The following is a 25,348-nucleotide window of genomic DNA, read 5'->3' as shown; positions in this document are numbered from 1 at the left end:
TGGGCTGTGCAGGGGGTTTGGGGGGGGGGTGAAGGTCACGATGGAGCAGCAGGTAGTTCTCAAGGACAAACGTGGCGGAGCTCCTCAGTGCTGCTGCGCCTCCAGCTCTCTCTGGCGGCAGCCCACGGCGGTGATGAGGGCGGCGCCCTTGCCGCTGCCGTCCTCGGACAACAGGAAGGTGACGTCACACTTGGGGGCGAGTTCCTTCACCGTCTGCTGGAAGATCCGTGAGAAGCTGAGGGGCAAGAGGGCGACAGGAAACTGTGGTTAGGAGGCAACTCGCTACTGAGCTGAAAGAAACAAAAGATGCTCTGTCGGTCCAGAGCGAGAAGGAAGAAGCTCGACCTCATCTGGAGAGTTGTGTTACTGCAGTTGTCCAGCAACACATTCATCCTGCTCATTGAGTCCACTCTCCATTTACAGTAGAACCAGGATCTTAGTCTCAAGATATCTGATAGGTGTATAATAATAATGAATCTAGATTACTATGTGAGTTCTTTGCTTCCATGTGTGGTTCTTCAGCTGGGGAGCAGGACTTACGGATTTGGTTTTTCTCTGATCTCAGATTTCTGACGACTGAAATTGGATGTTTGAAGCTTTAAACCTTTTATAGACGTTCTAATTATCTTTAAACACCAAATCCTCATCACGACTCTGTGACTCTGCTGTCGAGGGTTTCTCTACTTTAAGCTTTTTAACTTTTACATTCTCAAAAAAAGACCTTATGACGCACCAGTGGAAAGAAACTGAAAAACAATACGTCTCCTTTAAATGTCTTCTGTCTGTGTGGAAAAGTTATAGCATAATATGATTGAAAATGTCCTGGATTGGTTGATACAAGAACATAAGAAGGATGCGTGAGGATGTCCCTGAGTCTTACTGTGGGTGGAGCTTGTAGAGCGTGCCGTCCACGCCCACGGTGACCTCCAGGTGGTCCAGGCCTCGGTTCTCACGGATCTTGTCCACCACGGCAGCCATCCCGGCTCCACAGATCTGAGCCGCGCGGTGGGACACGGTGCCGCACACCTCTTTGACGATGATGCTGTCGTCACAGGTGCTGTCGAGCCCCAGCTGCTGCAGGATGGCCCTGACCTGCAGCAGCGCCAGACGATCGCTGTGGGGGGGGGAGAGGGAGTCAGAGGTCAGCCGACAGCGGTAAAAGTCACCGGATCCCTCACAGCTGTTCCCAGAGGCCAAGGTGGGCTTAGACGGTGTATAAACTAAGTCGTCACAGTGCGCCCCCCCCCCCCCTATCCCTCTAGACCAGGGGTTTTCAACTGGTTTTGTTAACATTTGGTTTTCCATGTTGGTTTTATTTAAAAACCTCAAACAAATCTAGAAAAATCTGTGTAAAAAACAACAAAAAGCGGTTGATTTTCAGTGCTTAAGAATTGAAAACAAAATTAAAATGCAGTTTGTAGTTGTACTGCATCTCAGAACCATATGAACATCAATATATAACGTTCATGACTTAAATGTACAGACATGTAGCTGACATGTTGAGAGAACATTAAAGTAACGATGATCAATAACAATCAACATAAACTGGGGCTACAACTGAAGAGGGAAGATGACAAAGTAATGCAGAATATGTCACAAATGATAATCATACAATTTCATTGATCAATTGAGGCCTACTTAAGTTTAACCTCATGATCACCAGCACCTTTATATCATTTTAGACATTTTTCTTATTTTAGATATTTTTCACGATATTCAAGAGTAATCTGGAAATGTGTTGAAATATCAAAGCGAATTTCGCGGACCCCCTGCAATGCCGTCGCGGACCGCCAGGGGGCCGCGGACCCCCGGTTGAGAACCCCTGGTCTAGATGCTTCTTTTCTGTGAACAATGCTGCTAAAGAACAAGCTTTCATGCCGTTATCCTCAAAATCATAGCAGCTGTTTGGCTTGTTGTCACCAGAGATTGTTCATCAAAAGATGTTTTATATCTAACAGTTGTTAAAGGATAAACCAGCAGTGATGTGGTTAGTTAACTTTAATACAACTTTCCTTTTGTTTTTGAGTGCTACAAAAAGTTTGGGTGTTAAGAAGACGAGATTCTCTGCACAACAGTTAAAGCTCCTATGAGATTATTTTACCTCCCAAGTCCCAGGGAGCTTATGTATCTGGAGCCTTAACTGAGACATTCCCGTCTTCTGGTTTTCATCACTTGGGTCCTGCACAGGTTTTTATCAAGTTTCCTTTCTGACACTTCCTCATTAGACTCTCGATTTGTCCGTCTCTAGATCAACCAGTGCCACTCACCTCTCTATCTGCGACAGAAACTTTGTCTCGAAGATGCCCGTGGTCTTCAGCGTCTCTGAGATTTGTCCCCGGAAGAGGAAGCCGCGCTTGGTCAAATCGATGAGGATCTGCCTGACGATCTCTCCCAGGTACATGCCGCTGCACATCTTCTCGTATCTGACCATAAAAGACGAGGAGACAAATCGTTAGATCGCGGCAAGAATGACAAAACACCCGTTGAAGAAATTCTAAGAGTTGGGAGGAGGATTGCTTTTTACAGAGCTGCTTTTAGATCCAGCAACGACATGAACTGGCAAAGTGTTCAAATACTCAGATATACTTTAACATTTAAAACCTCTTGACCTTTGTTTGCCTTCGTTGAGTGAGTTCTCGTCCACCGAGTGGTCGTACTGCGTCCTGATGTCGTCCAGGCAGCCGTTGTCTCCGAACGCCCCCCACTCCATGTTGACGCACATGCGGCCCTCGTTTCCGTCCACGATCTCAATGTTCCTCATCTCCTCCATGTAACAGGCGTTACTGCCCGTCCCTGAGAGGACACACGACGAACCGTCCGTCAACCTCCACACTGAACTGACACGTTAAAGGGACTCTTACCTTTGTTGCATTTGAGAATTACAGCACATTCAAATCATCCCGCCTTCCTCCAATGCCCCACCCCCTCGTTCCCATCCGCGGTGTTTTTTTGAAGAAACTTTATTTACAAGCAGACTTACGACCTACTGCCTCCGCGCACGCACGTGAGTTTTTGTTTACCAAAGCAATGGATTCGGTAAGTTATATACATTTACATTCACATATGATGACGGGCCCGAATGCGCCACAAGAAGCAGACGGAAAACCTGCATGTCCATGCAGCAAACAGACAGGTCTGTCGGCCAATAAGGTCCTTCGGTCCGAAGAATTTTATTGGTTGAAGTTTTCACTAAATATTACGAGAGTGAAATAATTGTTTGTTTTTACTCCTGGTGGGTCTGTCTTGCATTTTAGAGTGTCATTACCTTATTAATACCAATTTAACCTTATCCACAAAAAGTGTAAAAATGCAACAAAGGTAAGAGTCCCTTTAAATACATGAAGTACAGAAACGTCTCTAGAGTCCATGTGTGGAAACAGCTTTCGATTCGAGAAGCAGTTGTTTTGAAACTCACCTGCGATCAGTCCCACCTCACAAGTGGGTTCCTCGTACGCACAAGTCATCATCGTCCCCACGGTGTCGTTCACTATGGCAACCACATCCAGCTCAAACTCCTAAAATACAAACAACACAAGAAAAACTGGTCTCAGGGCGACGGACGAGGAAACCACATGTACGTGTTTCCACCAATCTCACCCCTCAGGATTCATGCTTTGTGTTATAATCCAACAAATCCGTAAGCAGAGACGCGGTTTTATTTTGATTTCTCTTTATCTGCAAGGCACAAAATATGAGATTATTACTTAAATCCTTTATTTATGTTTCCAGGTTTCCATTGTGCATGACAGCCATTTCAATTCCATGTTCTCTGTCCAACAATTGGACGGGCGTGTTGACAGAGGGATTAATAACTGACCACACTGAGCAGCATGCGCTTCACTCACATTCCTCCACAGGCCGAATCCATAGCAAATACACAAGCTGTGTCACGAGCTCCGCCACACTCACACAATACACAGGATCATGTCTGGATCATGTTTGTCGTCACCGTGGTGATTCTCAGACACTCAAAGACACACACTCTTCCTCTGAGAGAAGCTTCCCAGTGTTACAACATGCTGTTTCCCACAATGACCACACACGGCTCCAGGTCCTCAATGCTTTACCTGCCGGTTACGGATTTACAGTCACTTAATACTTACTGGATTCTCCATCTAAAAGTGTGAAATCAATGTAAGAATCTCAAAATGAACACATTTGAATATGAAAAGTTAAATTCCACTACTTCACCTTATTTTTAGCTATGTATTCTTTAGTAATCTTCATATCTGTCGTACTTGACAAAGGTCTTAAATATCGTTCATCATCGTCTTAAAAAGTTAACTTCAACTTTAATCTGCAGACACCCAACACGATGTTGCTCTATTAAACATTTCATTTTGCGTCCCCACATTATTTACGATCGTTTCCGAGCAGTGTAATTTCTCTACTTTATCAGAATAAATCCGTAGCTCTCTGCCGTAGGAACACAGTGAGCGGACAGCACCTCCCAGTCAAAGCACTTCGGATCTGAAATCACTTCATGACATCGATGAACACGGTTAAAGACTCAAACCCTCGATATGAGAACTGCATCAGCAAAGCAGCAGATATTAATTTTAATGAGCAGGAAAATGGCAGATATTAAAGTTATAGAATGGAGATGGTTGAAAAACATTTGTAAAAGCTTAGATTATTTAAAAACCAGTTTCTTTCTCAGTGGGAATAGTTGTGTTACTGTGGCAGCACAGTAAATATCATGAGGGCGGAGGACACACTGTGCTGTTGTCTGTGTGGCTGCACTTATAATTAGGGATGCACCGATCCGATATTTGTATCGGTATCGGTACCGATATTGAAGAAATTTCTAGATCGGGTATCGGTGACAATGGGCCGATCCATATCGGCTGATCTATTCAGTGTAATTCTATGCTGTGCGCTGTGAGTGACGTCATACGCAAGCAACACGCCGTGCGGAGCCGACAGTGTCCGGCGCCTCTCCCCCGGTTCCTGGTTCTCCCCCGGCTCTCCCCCGGCTCCCGGTCCCGCTCCCGGTCCCTCCGCCGGCCCGGTGCCGGACGGGTCCCGGTCCGGATCTCCCGCCCTGCTCAGTTTGAACGGAACCGGCGGAGTTGCAAAGTTGGTGAACTCACCCGCGGGTGACTTAGAACTGGTGCGGACCAGGGGAATCCGACTGTTTAAATAGTATCGGTATCGGATCGGTATCGGCCGATGCTAAACCTCAGATATCGGTATCGGTATCAGAGGTGAAAAAAGCGGATCGGTGCATCCCTACTTATAATAAAAGTCTCACGTTACCTCTTTCCTCTTGATGGCGTCCCGGAGAAGCTCCACCACATCCTCGCCCTCGCAGTCTGTGGCCTTGAAGCCTTTGGTCCAGGTGACGAGTTTCCCCTGCAGAGCACACAATTCTCACTGAGGACAAATCCACACGGCGGAAATAAACGCTTAATAATAAACGCGATAATCGTCTGCAGAACGGCCGTCTGACTAAATCACAGAAGGGCAATCTGTGGAGAACGTACTGCGTCCAGGCTGGTCTGGTGGCAGGGGAAGGAGAAGGTGAAGCCGAGCGGCAGTCGAGCACTTTTCATTCCCATGTAGTCCAGGAAGTCGGAGATGCAGTGCACAATGTGGTCAAAGAGCTGGAGAGAGAGAGAGATGCTGTTAGCGGTTAATAAACGTAGAGATACGGTTTGCTTTGCTCATACTTTGGTTTCTATGGTGAGAAACATGTTGGTTTCCACTTGTCAAACTCCACAAACACAACCTCATAGATAGATGCATCCTCCGAATGTGGTTTATAGTGACTAGAAATGGGAGTAAATCTATTTTCAAGCTGAAAAGTCGATTTTTTGTTTACCTCCTCTCCAGTTCCCTGCATGACCTCTATGGGAATCTGGTAGATTTTGTTGTGCATCTCCACCGATCGTCTCTTCCCGCTGCGAATCTTCACCAGAAGAACACGGAAGTTGGTCCCTCCGAGGTCCAGAGCCAGGAAATCTCCGTTCTCTGTGATTAAAAGAACGTTCTCGTTAGCAGGAGAACCATCAGATCTTAATCTGGTGCCAGGGAGTTGACTTTTTAACTTTATTATGAAAAACACAGGAGTTGAACATTCAAAAGTTACTGATTCGCAGGTTTTCATTGCAGCAGGAACATTTAAAGTTTGATAAAATCTGAGGCATTTCCTCTTGGATTTAAATGGTCCTGCTCTTGTCTGAACTGGTCTGTGTCGTTAATCTCTCCACTGTCATTAGTTGTAAACCATAATGGAGGTTTAATCTGATGATGGCGTGATGGGGGCGGACTGTGGATCTTTTTTTTAAGTAATGCAGAGGAGCCGGATTCTCTTGTTCTTGCTTCATCTGCGTCGTGTCTCGTCTTGAATTTTGGGAAACTGCCAAGTGGTAAAGCCTCCGGTTGTTTAGCACTTTGTTGATGTGAGACATTGGAACCTGGTGTAAATGGAAGAACTGCTTATAAATAGTGCTTTTCTGGTCTTCATGGACTGATGGACAGAATGGGGTTCAGCATCAAGGACACTTCTACGTGCAGACTGGGAAAGCAGAGGATCGAATCCCCGACCTTCCTGTTAGTGAGCGACCCGCTCTGCCTCCTGGTCATAGTGTAAATCAAGATGGACGACACGTCTCCTCCTCCTCCCACGAACTCTGTCTTTTTACAAATTCTGAGCCAAAGTCTACACAGCGGCGATCAGGGGAACTCAGGCTCGACCAATCACAAGTCAGCTGTCAATCATGAAGTCTCAGTCTGCATCAGATAATTAAAATCGGATCTTGTCAAAGACATAAACACTTAAGAACTTCCGTAAAATGACAGAACCCATGTTTGAGAAATACATTTCATTTCCCATCTGCTAACACGGAGGAGGCTTATTTGTGGCCTATACTGCAGCCAGCCACCAGGGGGCCCAATGAGACCGATGGACTTTTGGGAAGCCCTCATGTCGTCCATCTTTCTTTTACAGTTGGATCATAAACAGAATCTGATCAATAAACTGCAGCAATGTCGCGAATCCCATTAAAATACAAAGATTTTCTCAGTTCGGTGACTTGTTGATGTTACAAATACTTTCCCTGTATTCTCCATGTAGCTTCTACTCTGTGATGTGAAGCCAGTAAATGGTATTTTCAGTAGAATAATATCCACTTCATCTTTGACGGATGTAAAAAACGTCTCTCTCTCTAATCACCTGATCCGTCGGGGGTGCTTCGGACGAAGGTGGGCAGCATCTTGACGGCGGCCTCCTGGTGGCTCTCCTTCTTCAGGCCTCTCTCGATCTCGGCCCTCATGCGTTTCTTCACCTCCAGCAGCTGGGCTTTGCTCAGCCGGAACTCTGCCAGCGTCTGCTGGATCTGGCGCGACTGCTCCGTCAGCCTGTACGCCACCGCTGTTACCATGGCAGCACCCTTCGCACTCCCACTCTCAGACAGCAGGAAGCGCACGTCTGAGTCCGGCACCAGGCGACGCACGGTCTTGTGCAGGCGGCGAGCGTATCTGAGCAGAGAGCAGCAGACACCCAGAGTCAGGAGAGAGGCTCCAGTCAGGAAATCCAAACTGTCACAGACTCGTTTCACAGGGTGGAGACACTGAGCAGCATTTGAGAGGATGTTAGTTACTTCATTTCTCACCTACATTGATTTATCTCAGTTCTTTATGAAGACAAACTCGTACAGAACCTCACAGAAAATATTTATCGGACATATTCTTGAATGTAAAATCCAGTTAATGAGTTAATGGAGCCGGTTGATGTCTTTGAAATCATTGACCTTGATATTAATCTGGATTTATTCTGGAATGTAATCATAATATGGCATAATCTCATGTAATCTCATCAGTGACCCGTAGTTCAGTGCTGTCCATTAAATCAAGCTTTATTGTTTGTGTCCAGATACAAAACCTAAAGAAGTAAATGTCCGTTTTTGGTCAGAATCATTACTCTGGTAAAATAAGGTCAAAGTGTCATGATTTGATTTTACTGAAACACAATCAGCTAATCACTTATTGAAAAAATACGTTTTTATAAATGAACCTAAATTAAAAACAGAAGTGAGTTTAGATTCATTATTTAAAACTCCTCTATATTCGTCAGATGATGTAGTTTGAAGGATTTATCTGAACTGTTTCCTTGCTGTGGTTTCTAACCTCTGTCTCTTTGTTGGTCTTGAATGTGAAACATGAAGTTGTGCGTCCAAGGAGCATCACTTGTGTGTTTAACCCCTCCCCTGCCCTCCTGCCTGACGTGCTACTCACTGCGGGTGCATCTTGTACAGCGACCCGTCGATGCCCACGGTGGTGCGCAGGCGGGCCACTCCTTTGTTTTCCTTTAGGCGAGAGAGGATTCCTCCCAGTGTGGATGCGATTAGATTCGCCGAACGGAAAGACACGATGGTGCACACGTGCTGCACGGCCAGGCAGTCCTCATCCGACGGCTCCACCCCGAGCCTCGTCAGGATCTCCATGCACTTCTTCAGTCCTTCCTTGGTCCTGAGATCAGAGGGATTCATCGTTATTAAGAACTCCGTCCACGCACCTGCAGGACCGAGTCGCTCTGCTCACTCACTTCTCGATGGCGGAGACGTGTTTGGTCTCGATCTTCCCTTTGGTCAGGAGCTCGGGGGTTATCCGGCCCTCGAACAGCAGGCCCTCTTTGGCCATCTTGACCAGAATGAGTCGGACCAGCTCCCCCATGTACATGCCACTGACCATCTTCTCGAACCTGAGCACAGGGAAGGAACCGGTCAGCTGATGCATCGTCTCTTTTCATCGGACTTTGCTGGACAGGAGGCCAGAGGAACTCGTTTTCTGTTACATAACAATACGGTTGTGCTTCAGGAACAAAAATCGATCTTTTCTAGAATAGAGTGTAAAAGGAAACATGCTCCCACCCACAGCCTCCCCAAGAATTCAAGCAGACTACTTTGATGAATTGTGCTTTCCTGTACTTTTCACGTTTTGGAAGAAAAGATTTCTGCCCAAAAACTAAAACTTGAATTTCAAAAGGGATTTCTTACAGCTGCTTCCCTGGGTTGATGGAACCTCTGTCGATCTCACGGTCGAACTCTGTGCGGAGGTCCTCCAGGGACCCGTCGTCCCCGAAGGCGCCCCACTCCGTGTTGATGCACATCCGGCCCTCGTCCCCCTCCACCAGGTCGATGTGACGCAGCTCCTCCATGTAGCAGGCGTTGGTTCCCGTCCCTGAGTGGAGGCAGAGCAGCGTGAGTCACATGACCTACGCTCTCTGGAGTAGGTTGAGTGCATCGACTCAACAGTGCCAGGGAGGTTGTGAAGCCTTTGGCGCCCTCACATGTAGAACTGTGTCTCTGACAAGCTTGTGTTAAGGTTTTTAGATCTTATGAGAACCATCAGTGTGTGGGATCGACTGTCCTCACCTATGATGATGCCCACTTCACAGCGCTGGTCGTCAAATCCGCAGGTCATCATGGTGCCAGTCGTGTCGTTAACCACGGCCATGATGTCGGCGTCACAGTCCTGGAAAGAAAACAAGATTTGTTAAGACAAAATCCAAAATTGCAGCTTTTCTACCACAACTATTCCATCATGGGACAAACGGATCTGTAGAATAGTGGAATAGGATATAACCCTCACCCCTCGTTTCTTGATGGCCTTGTTCAGAAGCTTCACGACGTCCATCCCTTCCACGCCACTGGCTTTAAACTTCTTTGTCCATGTCACTAAGACTGCCTGTAAAACAATTGGTTTCATGAGAGACCAAACTTAAAGGTCCAGGTTTCAGGGTTTAGTAGCTGTTCTATCTACATCATCAAAAAGGACATTTGGCCGCTTTTCAGAGCACATTTAGAGAAATGAAAACTAAGGAGTATCTGTCATAGTCTGTAGGAAATATACAAGACATTATATAAATGTTTACCTCGTCCAGTTTGCTCTGGGCGCAGGGGAAGGAGAAGGTTAATCCGACAGGAAGCTTTTTGTCCTTGATTTTCTGCTTTTCCATGAAATCAGCCAGGCAATCTGCGACGTGACCGAAGAGCTGCGAACAGAGCAGATTCAAACAGTTGTGTTCAATATATACAACGAGACGGTGTAACCAACAAACATTAGACACTTTCCTATTAATACAAGACTTTATCTCATATACACCTCACACCCAACTTTCATTCAGAAAACATCAGCAGTCAGTTGAGGTAAGAGTATGAGAGTTACAGATTCAAGAGTCTGGACCTGATTGATTTACAAGCTTCACAGACATCATGTGATCAACTTGATTTCTTTAAGCTGTTTTCAGAAATTGAATTAGTACGGCTCCTATTTTCCATCCCGAGGTGTTTTGTATTCTTTCAGTTTGAATTATTGAGGTATATTTCCTGCTGTTTTCTCACATTTCTCTCTGGCAATTTCTGGACATTTTACACGGGTTCGGTGCAGTTCACGTTTCTTTAGCTCTTCTCTAAAACCGCTCTTTGTAAACAGCATATTCTTAGAAAGTCTGAACAAAATGTTATTTTCAACTAAAATCCTCCCGTTCGTCGGAGCCACTTTGTTAACAAACCTGTTCATATATCACGTTACATTTCTGAGCAGCTGTCCCTTCCTCATTTCAACTAAACAGCATCTGTCCTGTCCTGTCTGCGTCTCCGTCCCGCTCTGGACCAATCACGCAGCCGCGGTCGGGCGTCCATGTTTTGGTGATCGTGTTACAATGCGAGCGCCAGCTGTTCAGTGCAGGTTCAGTGTAGGTCAGCGCTCGTTGTGACGTCACGCCCTCTGATCTCAGCGTTACTGTGGAGGTAGTTTTACACAAAGTGATCTGCGGCCTGACCTTCAGTGCGGCCGGGCAAACACTGAGTAGAAACAATCCTCTGTCTGACCTGGGTCGGGCTGTGTTGATACAAGGGATTACGACACCGGGACATGTTAAACACAGTCTGGTGCCTGTTTTTAGCAACAGCCATCGATTTTGTCTTTGTCTGTTTAGGAAAAATCGAGAAAGTTGAACCCTGAGGTTTTAAAATACTCGTCTGTCCTCAATGAACCTTGTAACTCCACCAAGGTCCAAAGGTCCAATTAGAGTACATCTCCTAAATGTACCTGATTTATTTATTTTTTATTTTTCAAGATGCTTGAATGATTCCTTGGAAAATTGGTGAAAATGACATAAAAAAGCTCCTATTTCACCTTAAAGAAGGGTTGAAAAATTCTTGATGCAAATTTTACAAAATTCTAGATGCAACCCGGCACCAAGTTTTGTGGAAAATCTGTTGATTAGTTTATGTGCGATCGTGCTGACAGGTGGGAGGGGCTTCACCTCCTTGACAGAGGTCAAACTAGAGGATGTGTGATCACCTGAGTCCCGCTCCCGTGGATGATGTCGTCCGGGGTCTCGTACACCTGGCTCTCCATCTGAACCGGCTGCTTCTTGTCCCGCGTCACTTTAACCCGCAGGATCCGAAAGTTAGACCCCCCGAGGTCCAGCGCTATGAAGTCTCCCTTTTCTGACAGAATGAGAGATTCATAAGTAAGGTCTGTGAGACACACCTGTCAGTAGGATACAGGTCCAGATACAAGAGGCCATAGTACAAGTGAATTTAAATTTCACAATACATTTACTAACAAGGAGTGAATGTGTTTTTAATTTCACGACACTAATTTCAAGATTCCAGAAGATTTCTGGGACAATGAAAAGTCCATCGGTTTCTTTCTCTTCACATTATCAGGATGCAGATCACAGCTGTCTGTCTGAATAATGTAGATCTGTGTCGAGTGTGTAATAAAACCGGGAACGATTGAAGTCGAACATAGAATCTGATCATATCTGATAGTCTGATCCCGTCGGAACCTGAGGCCTGAAAAGAGAAACGTCCGTTAAGAGACACAAACAGGAAAATGGCCTAAAAGCAGAAAGCAACTCAGCTGGTTTCCCACTGAAGCTCTTATTGTGAAGAGGCCAGAGGCGTCTGCTGCTCCAGGCAAGAAGCCCGAATGTAAACGGATCCTCCACAGAGAGAAGAAGCATCACATATTCAGCTGCTTTCATTTCACCCAATGAAATATTTACTCACAACCTGGTGCCGGTCAGGATTCTGTCTGGAGCGTTAACCTGTAGCACTTTTATTCCAGTTAAGACTAAACTGAAAACTCAAAAACTTAAGGGGAAAGCTCCCTAATTTAGCTATATAGCCTTATTTGGTATTTGTCTGACACTGATCCAAAGTGACTCACAATGCAGACGATAACACGTGTGTGTGGTTGCGCAGTGGGATCTGACCTGTGACCTCGTGGTGTTGATTCAAGTCGGGAGGAATCCGTCCTCCCAACTAAACAATGTTCTTCACTCGGTGACTCTGTGACTTTAGTGTTTGCTGCGTTGTGCTATTTATCCCCCTGACCTGCCTGGAATGAGCTGTGACCGGGTCTGACATCCACAAGTGTTTCTGACTGAGTGCAGAGCACGAGTCCAGGTGATAGTCACGTCCCACCACGACCCTGCAGTCCAGTCCCATCGACCCGTGGATATAAATAGAAATCTGCTCCTGTTGGCAAACCTCTGGAATTGCATCATTTGAGGAGTTCACCCAGTAAAAGTTCATGTGATTTATGGATTTTTCCCCACAGTGTTTATTTAAATGATCATCTGCTTTGCTTTCATTACATGTAGAGTCCGACTTCCCCAGATGTGATTTGAGTTGCGTGGACGAGTCAGTGGATCTCTGTTGTGTTCCAGACTCAAATCTAAACGGACTAAAGTTTAAATAAGAGATTTAAACTGGATTTGTGAGAGTAGGACTAAGATGAGCAGGTCTTTTTAACATTTGAGTCTTCTACTCGTAGACTAATCTTATTACACAGGAAGGTTTACCCTGCTCTGTGACTCCTCATTAGAGCTCAGCCATGATTTCCTTCACCCGTTGTCCTTTGAGTCGCTCAGAGGGAGAAAGGAATTAGATTATCTGTCACTGAAGCACAGCTCGGGTTACAGAGGAGGAAGGTTTCTGCTGCAGCTGATCCAGCTCCCGCGGCTCCAGCTCTGCTTCCTGTCTCCACACATTGTGTTGTAGTTGAAACCTGGAGCTATTTATAAGATGAGAGACGGCTGGAAGGTGACAGCGTCGCCTCCTTGTTCGGGCCTCGGCTTGTCGCACGGACACTTGATGTTATATCTGTGTTTGGACACTGTTTACTAACAAGGACGAGGCAAGATGGCAGCTTGACTTTGACCGGTGTGACTCTGTTCTGACCGGTGGTTTGATTCCACAGAGGACGTTCAACACAGTAGCTACACACAGAATCATCATTAATTCAATATTTCTTTTAGTTTGTCTCCTCAGTAAATTCCTTATTGACCTGTAACAACCGGATTATTAAAGGAACCTGAAACAAAAGCTACTTTCCTGTAACTTCAATGTTATAGACAAAACTATTATACCAGATCTTTCAAGATTTCTCATATGACATGTTCCAAACTATCTATTTTTTCAGAATATTTTGACGTGACCGGATTACGGGATTTTCATCCGTCAGTGTTTGTGTGTTTACGAGACGAAGACGTCATGTGATTGTGTCGTTTGAACTCTTTGGCCCCGAGGCTGAAACAATGGAGATCTACTGAGTCCACGTCCAGAGCACAAAGAGGCTTGTGTTAACTCATCAGCCCTTTTTAATATTAACAGATGCGTCAGAACGAACCAATTTACAGTTCAGACTACAGACGGTTTATAATCAACGTGAACCTGTCCTGTTGTTAAAGGACAAACTATCATGGGATATATTGTGGAAAATATTAAGAACGACCTAAAATGACAGAAGCCATCTTTGGTCCACGTCCCATCCAATAACATGAAGGAGGCAGCGTTTATCACCTTTACTGCAGCCAGCCATCAGGGGGCGATCAAGATGCTTTGGCTTCACTTTTTGGAGGCATCATGTCGTCCATCTTTATTTACGTTTTCTTCGAGCACGTGAAACAAGAATTTATTTGTTTGATTGGATTAGATCGGTCACTTAAAGGTTCTTATTTAAGAATAATGTGTTTTTATTTCCTGAAGTTGGCAGCGACGCCTAAATCAAGTAATTTTAATTCCAAGTTTTGCTTTAATTCGTGAAGCACAGCAAATGTTTCCCTCATATCTCATGAATTTTAAATTACTACTACTGTTCAGTTCATTCCCTGAGACCCTGGATGTGAACTCTACCTGATCCATCGGGGATGGACCTGACGAAGGTCGGCAGCATCTTCACGGTGGCCGTGGTGCTCGTGTCCCGTCCGAGCCCGTTCTCCATCTCCCTGCGGAACCGGTTCATGACGTCCCTCAGCGTCTCGTCCGAGAAGCGCATGGAGTACAGGTACTTATCGATCTGAGGGAGGAAGACACAGACACAGGGGGTCAGGGATCGGTCAAAATATAAACCTGCATATTAATACATTTATTTGTCCCAAACACATGCACAGTGATGCACAAGCACACTCATGCAATTGTAGGGAAATTTAACCTCTGTTTTTAACCCATCTGGTGCAGGACACACAGAGCAGTGAGCAGCCATGTACGGAGCCCGGTTCAATTCAACACGGTTCATTTACAATTTAGACGGCAATTTGATTTAAAGATAAATCCGGACGAGGGGTTTGTAACTCTCTGATAAATAGAAACTTTAGATTTTCTCTTTATTATTTGCAACGATAACTTGACAAATGAGTTTCATATTCACACCAGGTTTGGTGAAAAAAATCTGTCACTGCGTTGTTGAGTAATTTTGAGCACAGACACACACACACACACACACACACACACACACACACACACACACACACACACACACACACACACACACACACACAGAGAGACACACACACACACAAAGACACACACACAGGTGAAGACATTCCCCTCCTGTCTAGGCAGCGCTCAGCATAATAAGTCAGTGTTCAAAGCAGGTGCTGGTAACCATGGCAACATCAAGTTTAAATTCATGCTGTGTCACTGATTAACTCGAGACAATAACCACGTGTGAAACTGACTAAACCTTAACTTCAGTGACATTAACCAGAGTCACACTGACAGGAGCGTTTCCACTGTGGTTGGTTTTTCTCCTTTTGATTTAATTTGCAGCACAAACACAGAATAACCTTTTGACCTCAGCTCATTGGCCTCTAGCTGGTTTGTAGAATTTGAACTCTTCCCCTGAAATGTTCAACCCGAAGTTCAACCCTGGTGCCAGGACCCCTCGTGTTGTGTGACCACTTCCTGTTCCCTGAGTCACGTGACGCACACGTTAACACATCACGTGAAGGAGCCTCTGAACCAGAGCAGATGTTTTCATGATGTCTAAATACCAGTGGCTTTAATAATCAGCAGGGTTTAAAACTGCCAGTCTGCAGTTTAATTATTGCATTAGAGTTAATGCATCTAATTAGGGCATGTGTGTTGGGGGGTTGGGGGTGGGGGGGTATTTGCTCTGGCCACTCACTGTTGTTGTTACATAATCACACACAGTGCATGCCATGGGGCACACCGGCCTATTCTGTCCACACACTTGTTTCCCATCAGGCCTCTCTGTGTGGCGTCACTATTTTTAGCCTCTCAGAAAAAAGACAGATGTATCGTGAGGAACATAAACACAGTGGGAGACGACTTCCTAAAAATAATGAGCAGTAAACAAGATTCTGTTTCTATTCACGTCCTTCGTCACACGTCCGTCGGGCAGTTTAATCGTTCAGTTATTCAACGTCTTTCTTTTATACTCACGAGAAACATCCTTTATATTCTCTATCTGCTTGATCCAAGATCCTAAAATTAACTTTAACGATCCCACGGAGAGAAAATGACTCGTTACAGCAGCAGAACGAGGGAGGAAAAGTCTAAAAATAGAATAAAATAGGCAATAACATGGAATATAACAGCAAATTCAAAATATAGAGAACATGTTCATAAAACAAACATTAAATACAGACGCCCTTGAGTAAAGTTCGAACATTTATTTGAAGTTGAGTGATGCCATTGTGAAGTATTTGTGGCAACACTGGGACAAATGTTCAGTTTGTATCAAACATAGTTATACGTGAATTTCTCCTAAACTTTGCCTTAAACGTTATTGTTTCCTGTTTTCAGTTCGTAGAGATGAACCCACTTTTCTGTGAGAGGTTAAACTTCTGTAAATGTGTTTAAAGTCATTTAGGCTCATAATGAAAGTATTAAGTATATTAGTCTGATTCCGGGTTTCACACCAGAGCTGTCAGGTTCTGCTACGTTCGGCCTATTCCATCATTGGCTCGTGCAAATACTGCACAATGACATCACGCATGACATCACTCCCCCTCCAACCTCTGGCCACTCCCACCTCCCCCCAGGGAACATCTTTCTGCTCTCTCATCCAATCAGGTGGCTGGTTTCTTTCTACTCATCCTCAGGTCAGGGTCTCTGGATCCAGCTCACATTCCTCTGCTGATGAATTCATGTGTGTGTGTGTGTGTTTGCCCGCAGAAATAACGGAAAGACGAAGGGAACGAGGGAGGAGACGGAAGAGGAGAGAGCGGAGGAAGAAGGAGGGAGCGGAGGAAGAAGGAGGGAGCGGAGGAAGCAGCAGGTGAGAGAGAGGGAGGGAGGGAGGGACGACATCACGACTTTCCCACGACCGACGCTCAGAGACACCTGTCTGCTTCTGACGCCCCCGGCAACCGACGCCCCCGGCAACCCTGGCCGGTGAGATGTCTGCCTCCATCCCTCACCACGGCCGAGGACACCGGGTCCAGCACCGTGAGCCCACCGGAACCAACCAGAACACATCACACCCCCGGTAGAGTTCATCATGGCCTCCTCCACTTCCTCTCCCAGCCTGATACGCCCCACAGCCTCATGTACACGCTGCCATGTTAACCGGCTTCCATGTCCGCCCCCCCGGCCGCTGTCACATCACACAACACACAACACACATCACACATTCCTCTCTCGCTCTCACCTTCTTGAGTTGATCATCCTTCAACTCGGTGAAGTAGTAGGCCAGGAGCTGAGCCGCTATCATCTTGGCTGCACGTCCGCCCAGGAGCTGTCAGCGACGAGGAGGAGGCGGTGAGAGAGCAGAGAGAAGGAGGGAGAGGAAGGCTGCCGGCCCCCCCACAGTGATCCCTCTTTATCCTGAGGAGGAGGAGGAGGAGGAGGAGGAGGAGGAGGAGGAGGAGGAGGAGGAGGAGGAGGAGGAAGGCCGCGGCCAGGCGCCGGGACAAAGCAAGGTTACAGGGGGAAAAGTCTGGTGGAACAAGAGTGCAGCAGTGGTCGTGCCTGCTGGTCTGCGACAGGCACACACTCACAGCTCCTATCTGACACACACACACACACACACACCCACACACAGCACAGACACACACACTGAAGCACACACAGAGGCTGGGTCAGTGTGTGTCTCCTCCCTCTCAGCTGCTGGCTCCCTGTTCGCTCTGGGGAGATGCAGCAGCTCTGCTCTGGAGTGGTGGGTCCGTTATACCCTGCCCCCACCGAGCGCTCTGATTGGCTGAGCAGGGGAGCGTGAAGGAGAGGAGGGGCGGATGAGAGGAGGGGGCTTCTCCCACAGCAGTGAGGGCGGGGGAGAGAGAGGGAGGGAGGGAGAGAGAGAGAGAGAGAGAGAGAGAGAGGGAGGGAGGGTCTGAGCTGAGGGAGGAAGCTGCTCCTGCATGATAACCTGCAGGCGGCCATCAGCAGCCAGAGACTTCCCTCCCGTTGCCATGGCACCCAGAGGTGGACGTGCAGGGGGACAGGGCCGCCACACGATGATGTCATCGGCGCTCGTCCTGCTGCATCACTCTCCCGCAGCATCACATGACATCACATGACACATGAGGCCGACTCGTGACTGACGGGTTCTTCTCTCCTGTCACGCTGTCACAGTCCTCTCACCACAACTCACAGTGACCGCTTCAGAATCATAACATTTAAAAACCTCATTTCAAATATCTGGGCAGCGATGTTCACTCCTGACCTTGGGAAGATGGAAAAGTCTCTTTTCAATATTCATAAAAGTCATAGAAAGGCACAACACATGTCCCTGGCTCTGCCACCTGATCTTGATCCAAACCAAAATGTAATGGAGACTTTATCCCTGTTTATATCCGTCTGTAAAACAAACGCACACATCACAACGGGAACACAACCTCGTTGACAAAGGTGATAACAACACTAAAGCAAAAAGAAAACTGGGAAAAACATCTGATCACTATTTTTTCTTTACAATTTCCCTTCCCCCAGAAGAGCCTCCAATACAGTAAAGGGACCTGAAGGGTGGAGGTAAAGGTTCCATGACTGATGGATGGATGGATGGATGGATGGATAGTTGTATAGATGGATAGATAGATAGATAGATAGATAGATGTATAGATAGATAGATAGATAGATAGATAGATAGATAGATAGATAGATAGATAGATAGATAGATAGATAGATAGATAGATAGATAGATAGATAGATAGATAGATAGATAGATAGATAGATAGATAGATAGATAGATATATGTATTGATATATAGATAGATAGATGATAGATAGATAGATAGATATATGTATTGATATATAGATGGATAGATGATAGATAGATAGATAGATATATGTATTGATATTTGGATGTATAGATGTATAGATAGATAGATATATGTATTGATATATAGATGGATATATGTATTGATATATAGATGGATAGATGTTTAGATAGATAGATGGATAGATGTATAGATAGATAGATGTATAGATAGATAGATGTATAAATAGATAGATAGATAGATAGATAGATAGATAGATAGATAGATAGATAGATAGATAGATAGATAGATAGATAGATAGATAGATAGATAGATATATGTATTGATATATAGATGGATAGATAGATAGATGGATAGATGTATAGATAGATAGATAGATGGATAGATGGATGGATGGATGGATGGATGGATGGATACTTTATTGATTCCCAAGGAAATGAAAGCATCTCGTAGCTTAAAACACACACACATTAAAATGAGCCATGGGGATATTATACTAACTATAAAGTCACTGCGCACAGAAGTTATTCTTGATATTATTAAAGATGATCAACAGAGCACCCAGAAGTCATTGTGTTGATGCATTTGTAGCTACAAGTCAAAAACGTGGATTTCAGGAAGGTTTTCCAAGGACAGAAATCTTCGAGACCCGTGAAAGGATTTTCTCTGAAATTTAGTTTGGCTCACGTTTCCACCAAGTTTCAAGAAAAAGAGTGAACGAAAAGCAGTGAAAACATAAACCTCCTCAGTGGAGATAAACACGAGTCGGACTTTAAAGCTAAAAATCTGCTTGTCAACAGATATTAATAAATGAATTCCATCACATCACGATCCTTTCCCCCTGTCTTTGAATGTCAGATGAGACCTGATGCAACAGATCTCTGCATTGCCCCACATGGAGACCCCCCCCCCAACCCCCCCCTGCAGCTCGGCCACGTCACCGTGTCAGCTGACTGACGACGTGCGAGCGCTGTGACGTTCCTCTCGTTTCTTTAGGATTGAGGACTTCCCTCCTGGACGCCTGTGTGTCCGGCCCCTAGCCCCCCGGAGCCGTCTTCTGCAGCCAGGGGTCACAGGGTGCATGCACGAAAAGAACCACCTCCCTGTACTGTCTCTCCCCCGCGGGGCGAGAGAGAGAGAGGGAGAGAGAGAGGGGAGGAGGGGGGCTTAACATTCATTCACTCCTCTCACAGGCAGAATATCCAGCGTGGTGTCATGGCTGCTTCAGGGTGACCTTCTCCACCGACCTTCATCTGTGTCCGAGTGCTGACACGCAAACCAGTGAAGGGCTTGAGACACATCCACAAAAACTGTATATTATACATTTTAATGCTGTTTTTATTGCGGATCGTTTCATTTTTTGAACATGGGGAGAAGTTCTTTGATTTTAAAATGTGTGAGATTAAAGCGACAGATGGATTAGAAATAAATCTCAGTTCATAAAACTGCAAAATAATCACATTAGTTCCTGAAAATTACAAAAAGTGAAGCTTGTTCCAGGTCTTAAAAAGTCTGAAGTCCAAATTTCTAAATGTTATGCCTTCAAAAGTATTAAGTTTGTTAAAAAAGTGTTAAATATATTTTGGTAAATGCTCATTTAATACTAATTTGGTCACACTTCTTTTATAGAGAATTGTTTTGGTATCGTGAAAAGTTTGTCTCTGTTGTTGATCTTCAGTAATGTGGAAGTGTAATTAATTCTTCTTCCTTCACATCTGTCGCACTTTATCTTAAATCTTATTCATGATGGTTTTCTGTGCAGCAGTGTTTTCCTTTGTGAGGTCAGATGAAGGACAAAGATTAATAACACACTTGTAGAGCTTATTATGACCGATAATCATGTTGTTGTTCTGAATCTCTTGTTTACGATCTAACTAAACTTTGAACAACAGTTTCCTGTGGTCGGACTGTAAATGGGACACAAATATTGACCTATTATCCAATAACGTATTCTCTCCTCATTAGTCACAAACAAGAAACTGTAGAGAAACAGATGATATAATACATTTCTGCCGATTGTGCTCATTTGGTCTGAAAGTCCATGAAAGTCCAGAGTGAGGAGTGAATGTTGCTCTGCAGAGACCAGGCCCCTCAAACTTCTCCCTCAGATTATCATGCTCCAATAATCTCCTTTATTCCCACTACAAACATGCTGTGTGCTGAGGCCAGAGAGAGGAGTGAGCATCAGCAGGAGACACACACACACACACACACACACACACACACACACACAGACACACAAACACACACACCACAGGTTTTGTTTTTTGTGCTGTAGAAGCTCATGAAGTGATAGTTTTCAGGAATGTGTTTCTGTCTGGTCTTACGAAGCTTAAAAACTTTTAAATGCCGAATATTAGATCTTAAAAAGTCTTAAATATGCTAAAGAGTATATATATATATATGTATAAGTATATGTATTCTGGTCATAAATATAATCCTCAGAACAGTGGAGAGGAAGAATGTTTGTGCAGCTGAAATATTTGGGTTTTAGAACATAGGGCGATACGGAGAGAATTACATTTAATCAGAATCCACGTTCTCTTAATGTAATATGTCCCAGTTTTACAAAATGATTTGTTCCTCTGTCATTAAAATTCTAAATGTAAAAATAAAGTTTTATTTTAAATCGTTGTCTTGGGCTTTGACTTAGTTTTTAATGTTTTCTGCAGTAAAACATCTTGTAAACTTGTTTTGAGAGGAACAGTTTAAATTAATTTAAATAAAATGTATCATTATTATATGCAACAACATATTTAATAATTCTGATTTTCTCAGAGTAGTAAATATCAAAGTTTGCTATAATGGTGATAAACAGCATTTAGGCAAACAGCAACACTGAAGCAAACTGGATCGGCTGGCGGCCGAGTGTGAAGCGGCTGGGATGAGGATCAGCACCACTAAATCTGAGGCCATGACTCTTAGCAGGAAACCGATGGATTGCTTACTCCGGGTAGGAAATGAGTCCTTAGCCCAAGTGAAGGAGTTCAAGTACCTCGGGGTCTTGTTCGCGAGTGAGGGTACTATGGAGCGTGAGATTGGCCGGAGAATCGGAGCAGCGGGGGCGGTATTGCGTTCGCTTTACCGCACCGTTGTAACGAAAAGAGAGCTGAGCCGCAAGGCAAAGCTCTCGATCTACCGGTCGATCTTCGTTCCTATCCTCACCTATGGTCATGAGGGCTGGGTGATGACCGAAAGGACGAGATCGCGGGTACAAGCGGCCGAGATGAGTTTTCTCAGAAGGGTGGCTGGCGTCTCCCTTAGAGATAGGGTGAGAAGCTCAGTCATCCGTGAGGGACTCGGATTAGAGCCGCTGCTCCTTTACTTAGAAAGGAGTCAGCTGAGGTGGTTCGGGCATCTGGTAAGGATGCCCACTGGGCGCCTCCCTTGGGAGGTGTTTCAGGCACGTCCAGTGGGGAGGAGACCTCGGGGAAGACCCAGGACTAGGTGGAGAGATTATATCTCAACACTGGCCTGGGAACGCCTCGGGATCCCCCCGTCAGAGCTGGTCAATGTGGCCCGGGAAAGGGAAGTCTGGGGCCCCCTGCTTGAGCTGCTCCCCCCGCGACCCGACCCCGGATAAGCGGATGAAGATGAGCCACACTGAAGCTTCAGATGAATAACAGCAGGGGGCAGCATTTCACCTTGAATACGACAAAATGACTGAAATGTAACTTGTTGACTTGACCATCACTTTACTAATCTGCAGAAACTCTGCATTGCAATGTGGGAAAGTGAAGAGAGACACAAATAAAACCTGTAGGATCCAGAGTCTGTGGAGTTTGACCCGAGGGAATAAAATTTCTGACCAATATTCTATTTTTAAACCAACGTTATGGGAGTGTGATGTTGAATTGAAGAATCATTTTAAAAATATTAACTGAGACGTAATTTAAACATTTATATTTTACTTATTGTTCCTGTTGCTCACTTCTCTCACACACACATGATTAATATCTGTTATTATTGTATTTGCTTATTAATCAGGAGAATCCAGAAGTTTTAGGAGAGACACAGATTTTTTTGCTGCTTTTCAAGTTCAAAACCAGGGAATGTATCTTAAAATGTCTGATGTGAACAACCTGCTGCTTCGTTCTTCAGATATCTGACTTAGATGACAAATCTAAAGTCTTCTCTGGTTTGGAGAAAACGTATGAAGTAGGTTAGAATCATTTTAACAGGTTTTAAAGGTCGTAGGTCTTAAATGTAATTCTTTAAGGTCTTAAAAAGTCTTAAATTTGAGTTATTCAAACCTATTAAATCCCTGTGTCAGAATAAGAAAACATTTCCCCTTAATGAAGGATGGAAGAACTTTGGTGCTGGTGGGAGTCAAAGGCAGGATCCAGGATGTAAGTTCCCCCCCCCACACACACACACACACACACACTTATTTAAACATTGTAGAATAGTGCAATTTTCTACATTCGTTATTTTTCAGGAATAATGCACAACTGTTGATTTCCCACTCTGGTTAAAGTCGAACTCCTCTTTCCTCCTCACTTGCATTTATCTGCGTCACTGACTTATATCTGTGTGTGTTTCGCGTTGCTTCCACTGGGTGTCGCCAAAATATTCAGACATGTCTAAATCCTCCACTTGGTAACACAGATATGTAAAATGTTTTTATGAGTTTTTATTAGGGTTGCAAAATTCCGGGAATATTCAAAGTTGGAAACTTTCCATGGGAATTAACGGGAATATACGGGAAATAACGGGAATAAACGGGAATAAACTGGAAATGTTGTGGGTAATTTATACTAACTGTATTAACCTTTTCATATACAGACATAAATATAAACATTTTATTGTGTCATAGGCTGATTTGAGCCCTGAGGAAACTTTGGGCACTTGACTATATGCTTCTGCATCGTTGTGTCATTCTTAACATAGGTCTTTGCACAGTATTTGCTAATGTACACAGCCTTTCCTTCTACATTGGATGAGGTGAAATGTCTCCACACATGAGAGAGTGCACGTGGCATTGTTCTGTAGAATAAGATGAGAAAAAAGTTTGTAAAAAAACACTAATGCAATGCCAGAGATATAAATAGTTAGCCAAACAATTGGAAACGTCTGTAAACATATTTTACAATTGATGGATAAATGAATGGAAATAGTCTAGATGAACAGATGAACAATCCTCAATCAGCATGCTAATATATTTTTCCCAGTAATATCATGGAAACTTACCTGACTAGTCCTGCACTCTACAGCAGGCCTCAGTAGCCCTGCTGTAGAGTGAAGGATGCTGGGAGTTATCTGTGCATGTGATGGAAGAATGCACAGTGGAGGGTTGAAACTCAACGTTCCATACATCTTTAAAATAGAGTTTTGAATGATGTTTTTATTGCTCAGCGTTTAATTTGCAATTTGCATATATATAAATTTTTTTTTTAATTCCCCAAATTCCCGAGCTAAACTTCCCATGGAAAGTTTCCGGAAAGTTTCCGGAAATTTACCGGAAACGTTCCGCCCCTTTGCAACCCTAGTTTTTATTCATGTATTTTATAAGTTAAGATATGAGCAGAGCTTCAGACCCGTTTCTTTTAAACTGAAAAGTGCCGGTGACCTTTAAAGTGAAGTCACAACCACTTGTCGTCTTGTTGATGAACCCCCGGCCTCCTTTGTGTTGGACTTTGGACAGAAGACGAGGAGACACACACACTTGTTTTCTTCCTCTCAATCCTCACTTATAGGATTTTTAAATAGTGTGAATATAAAAAGCTGCAGCGGCTCTTGTACAGTGGGAGTCGGGGGTGTCACTGTAACGGAGGCGCTGCAGATAAGAATAGCCCGAGTGCTGCTCACACGTGTCTCAGGGAACCTAAAAAGGTCTCGTCAGGTTCTCAGTGTTGAGATCTGCCAGCAAAACTTCTCAAATCCTCTGTTGTGGCCTGAATGAATAACGTTGTGTGTTTGTGTGTGTGCTGCAGGGACGAGGTCAGAGGTCATCCTGGTGAAGGGATGTTTTGAGAACTTCCTGAATGTTAACAGACATGTTAAAAGATGTAATTTGAATCTTAAAATAGCAGTTTGAGATAACGACTTGTTTAATTGGACGGACCAGTGGATGAAACGTACCTCAGAGCACTTTTAATAAATGTGCAGGTACGGACGCTTCATCTCCAAAGTGCAGAATGAGAGTAAAATTTGGGGGTAAAAGCTATATATAGTCTGAAGTGCCTCCCTACATGGGGTGGAAGGGGGAGAGCATTCCTCCGGTGACAGGGTAATATTTTTGTTACCATCAGCAAGTGCTTCCCAAGCGGCATCAGGCTGGTCCGCATCCGCTTCGCGCTGTTTTAATCTCTCGGGGTAAGTCACTTCTCTTCATATTCGCTCCCTGGCGGCCGGGTTTTATTGCAGGAACTTGTTTTCTTTGTGCAGAAAGTGAGGAGACGATTATCTGCTGTGAGAGGTGGGAGAGTGAATGTGCTGCTGTCACAAACGGCTGTAGATAATCGGTCTCCTGTGTGAGGAGCCGGCAGCAGCCTCCCTGGACGGTACTCTCTCACATGCCAGGGCGTTAAGAGGCTGCTGACCCGCTCGTCCTCATTTGTGTCGGATAAACAAACTCCGGTGCAGAAAGTGATCGACTGCACAGAACTGTCATCGGAGGCAGAGCTCGGATTTGACGGCTGGTTTGGAAGTTCACTTAGAAACAGTCTCTAGATGAGGTTTTTTAAAGAAGTAGTGTGGAGGCCTGTATTTTTGCTGCTGTGTTTCCTTCATTAATTCTCCGATCGTGGAATCTGCTGCACGTCTATTCATAGCTGAGCAGCGTGAGGCTGGGAGGAGAAACTCTGGAAGTGCCGAGCTCCCGTTCAGAATCAGAATTCTTTTAATTGCCAAGTATATTTACACA

The 25,348-nt window shown here is 44.7% G+C and overlaps 1 protein-coding gene across 1 annotated transcript; it reads right to left on the bottom strand.

Moving 5' to 3' along the window:
• Nucleotides 1-3: 3 nt before the first annotated feature.
• On the bottom strand, nucleotides 4-17,107 carry LOC133023191 (hexokinase-1-like). Its single transcript, XM_061090161.1, has 18 exons — nucleotides 16,918-17,107; nucleotides 14,157-14,319; nucleotides 11,311-11,459; nucleotides 9,878-9,997; nucleotides 9,595-9,690; nucleotides 9,378-9,477; nucleotides 9,000-9,183; nucleotides 8,549-8,704; nucleotides 8,239-8,472; nucleotides 7,178-7,482; nucleotides 5,825-5,973; nucleotides 5,487-5,606; nucleotides 5,260-5,355; nucleotides 3,416-3,515; nucleotides 2,610-2,793; nucleotides 2,268-2,423; nucleotides 881-1,114; nucleotides 4-235 (listed from the first exon to the last, which is right to left on the bottom strand). Exons 1-18 carry the CDS (start codon nucleotides 16,978-16,980, stop codon nucleotides 85-87), a joined length of 2,760 nt encoding a protein of 919 aa, XP_060946144.1. The 5' UTR covers nucleotides 16,981-17,107; the 3' UTR covers nucleotides 4-84.
• Between the last annotated feature and the right edge of the window lie 8,241 nt (nucleotides 17,108-25,348).

The sequence above is a fragment of the Limanda limanda genome, chromosome 2, assembly GCF_963576545.1.
Source record: "Limanda limanda chromosome 2, fLimLim1.1, whole genome shotgun sequence".
Classification (NCBI taxonomy): Eukaryota; Metazoa; Chordata; class Actinopteri; order Pleuronectiformes; family Pleuronectidae; genus Limanda; species Limanda limanda.
The sequence above is the reverse complement of the archived record's forward strand: the minus strand, read 5'-3'. Positions and strand labels throughout refer to the sequence as shown.

What these genes read in the sequence shown, in the direction of transcription:
- LOC133023191 (XM_061090161.1), bottom strand. Translation starts at nt 16,980, where the DNA reads ATGATAGCGGCTCAGCTCCTGGCCTACTACTTCACCGAGTTGAAGGAT. An exon ending in TGAGGTGGGACTGATCGCAG is followed by an intron (nt 2,794 to 3,415) that starts GTGAGTTTCAAA and finishes GTGTCCTCTCAG; the next exon opens with GGACGGGCAGTAACGCCTGT. An exon ending in TTTCTGTCGCAGATAGAGAG is followed by an intron (nt 1,115 to 2,267) that starts GTGAGTGGCACT and finishes CCCCCCCCACAG; the next exon opens with CGATCGTCTGGCGCTGCTGC.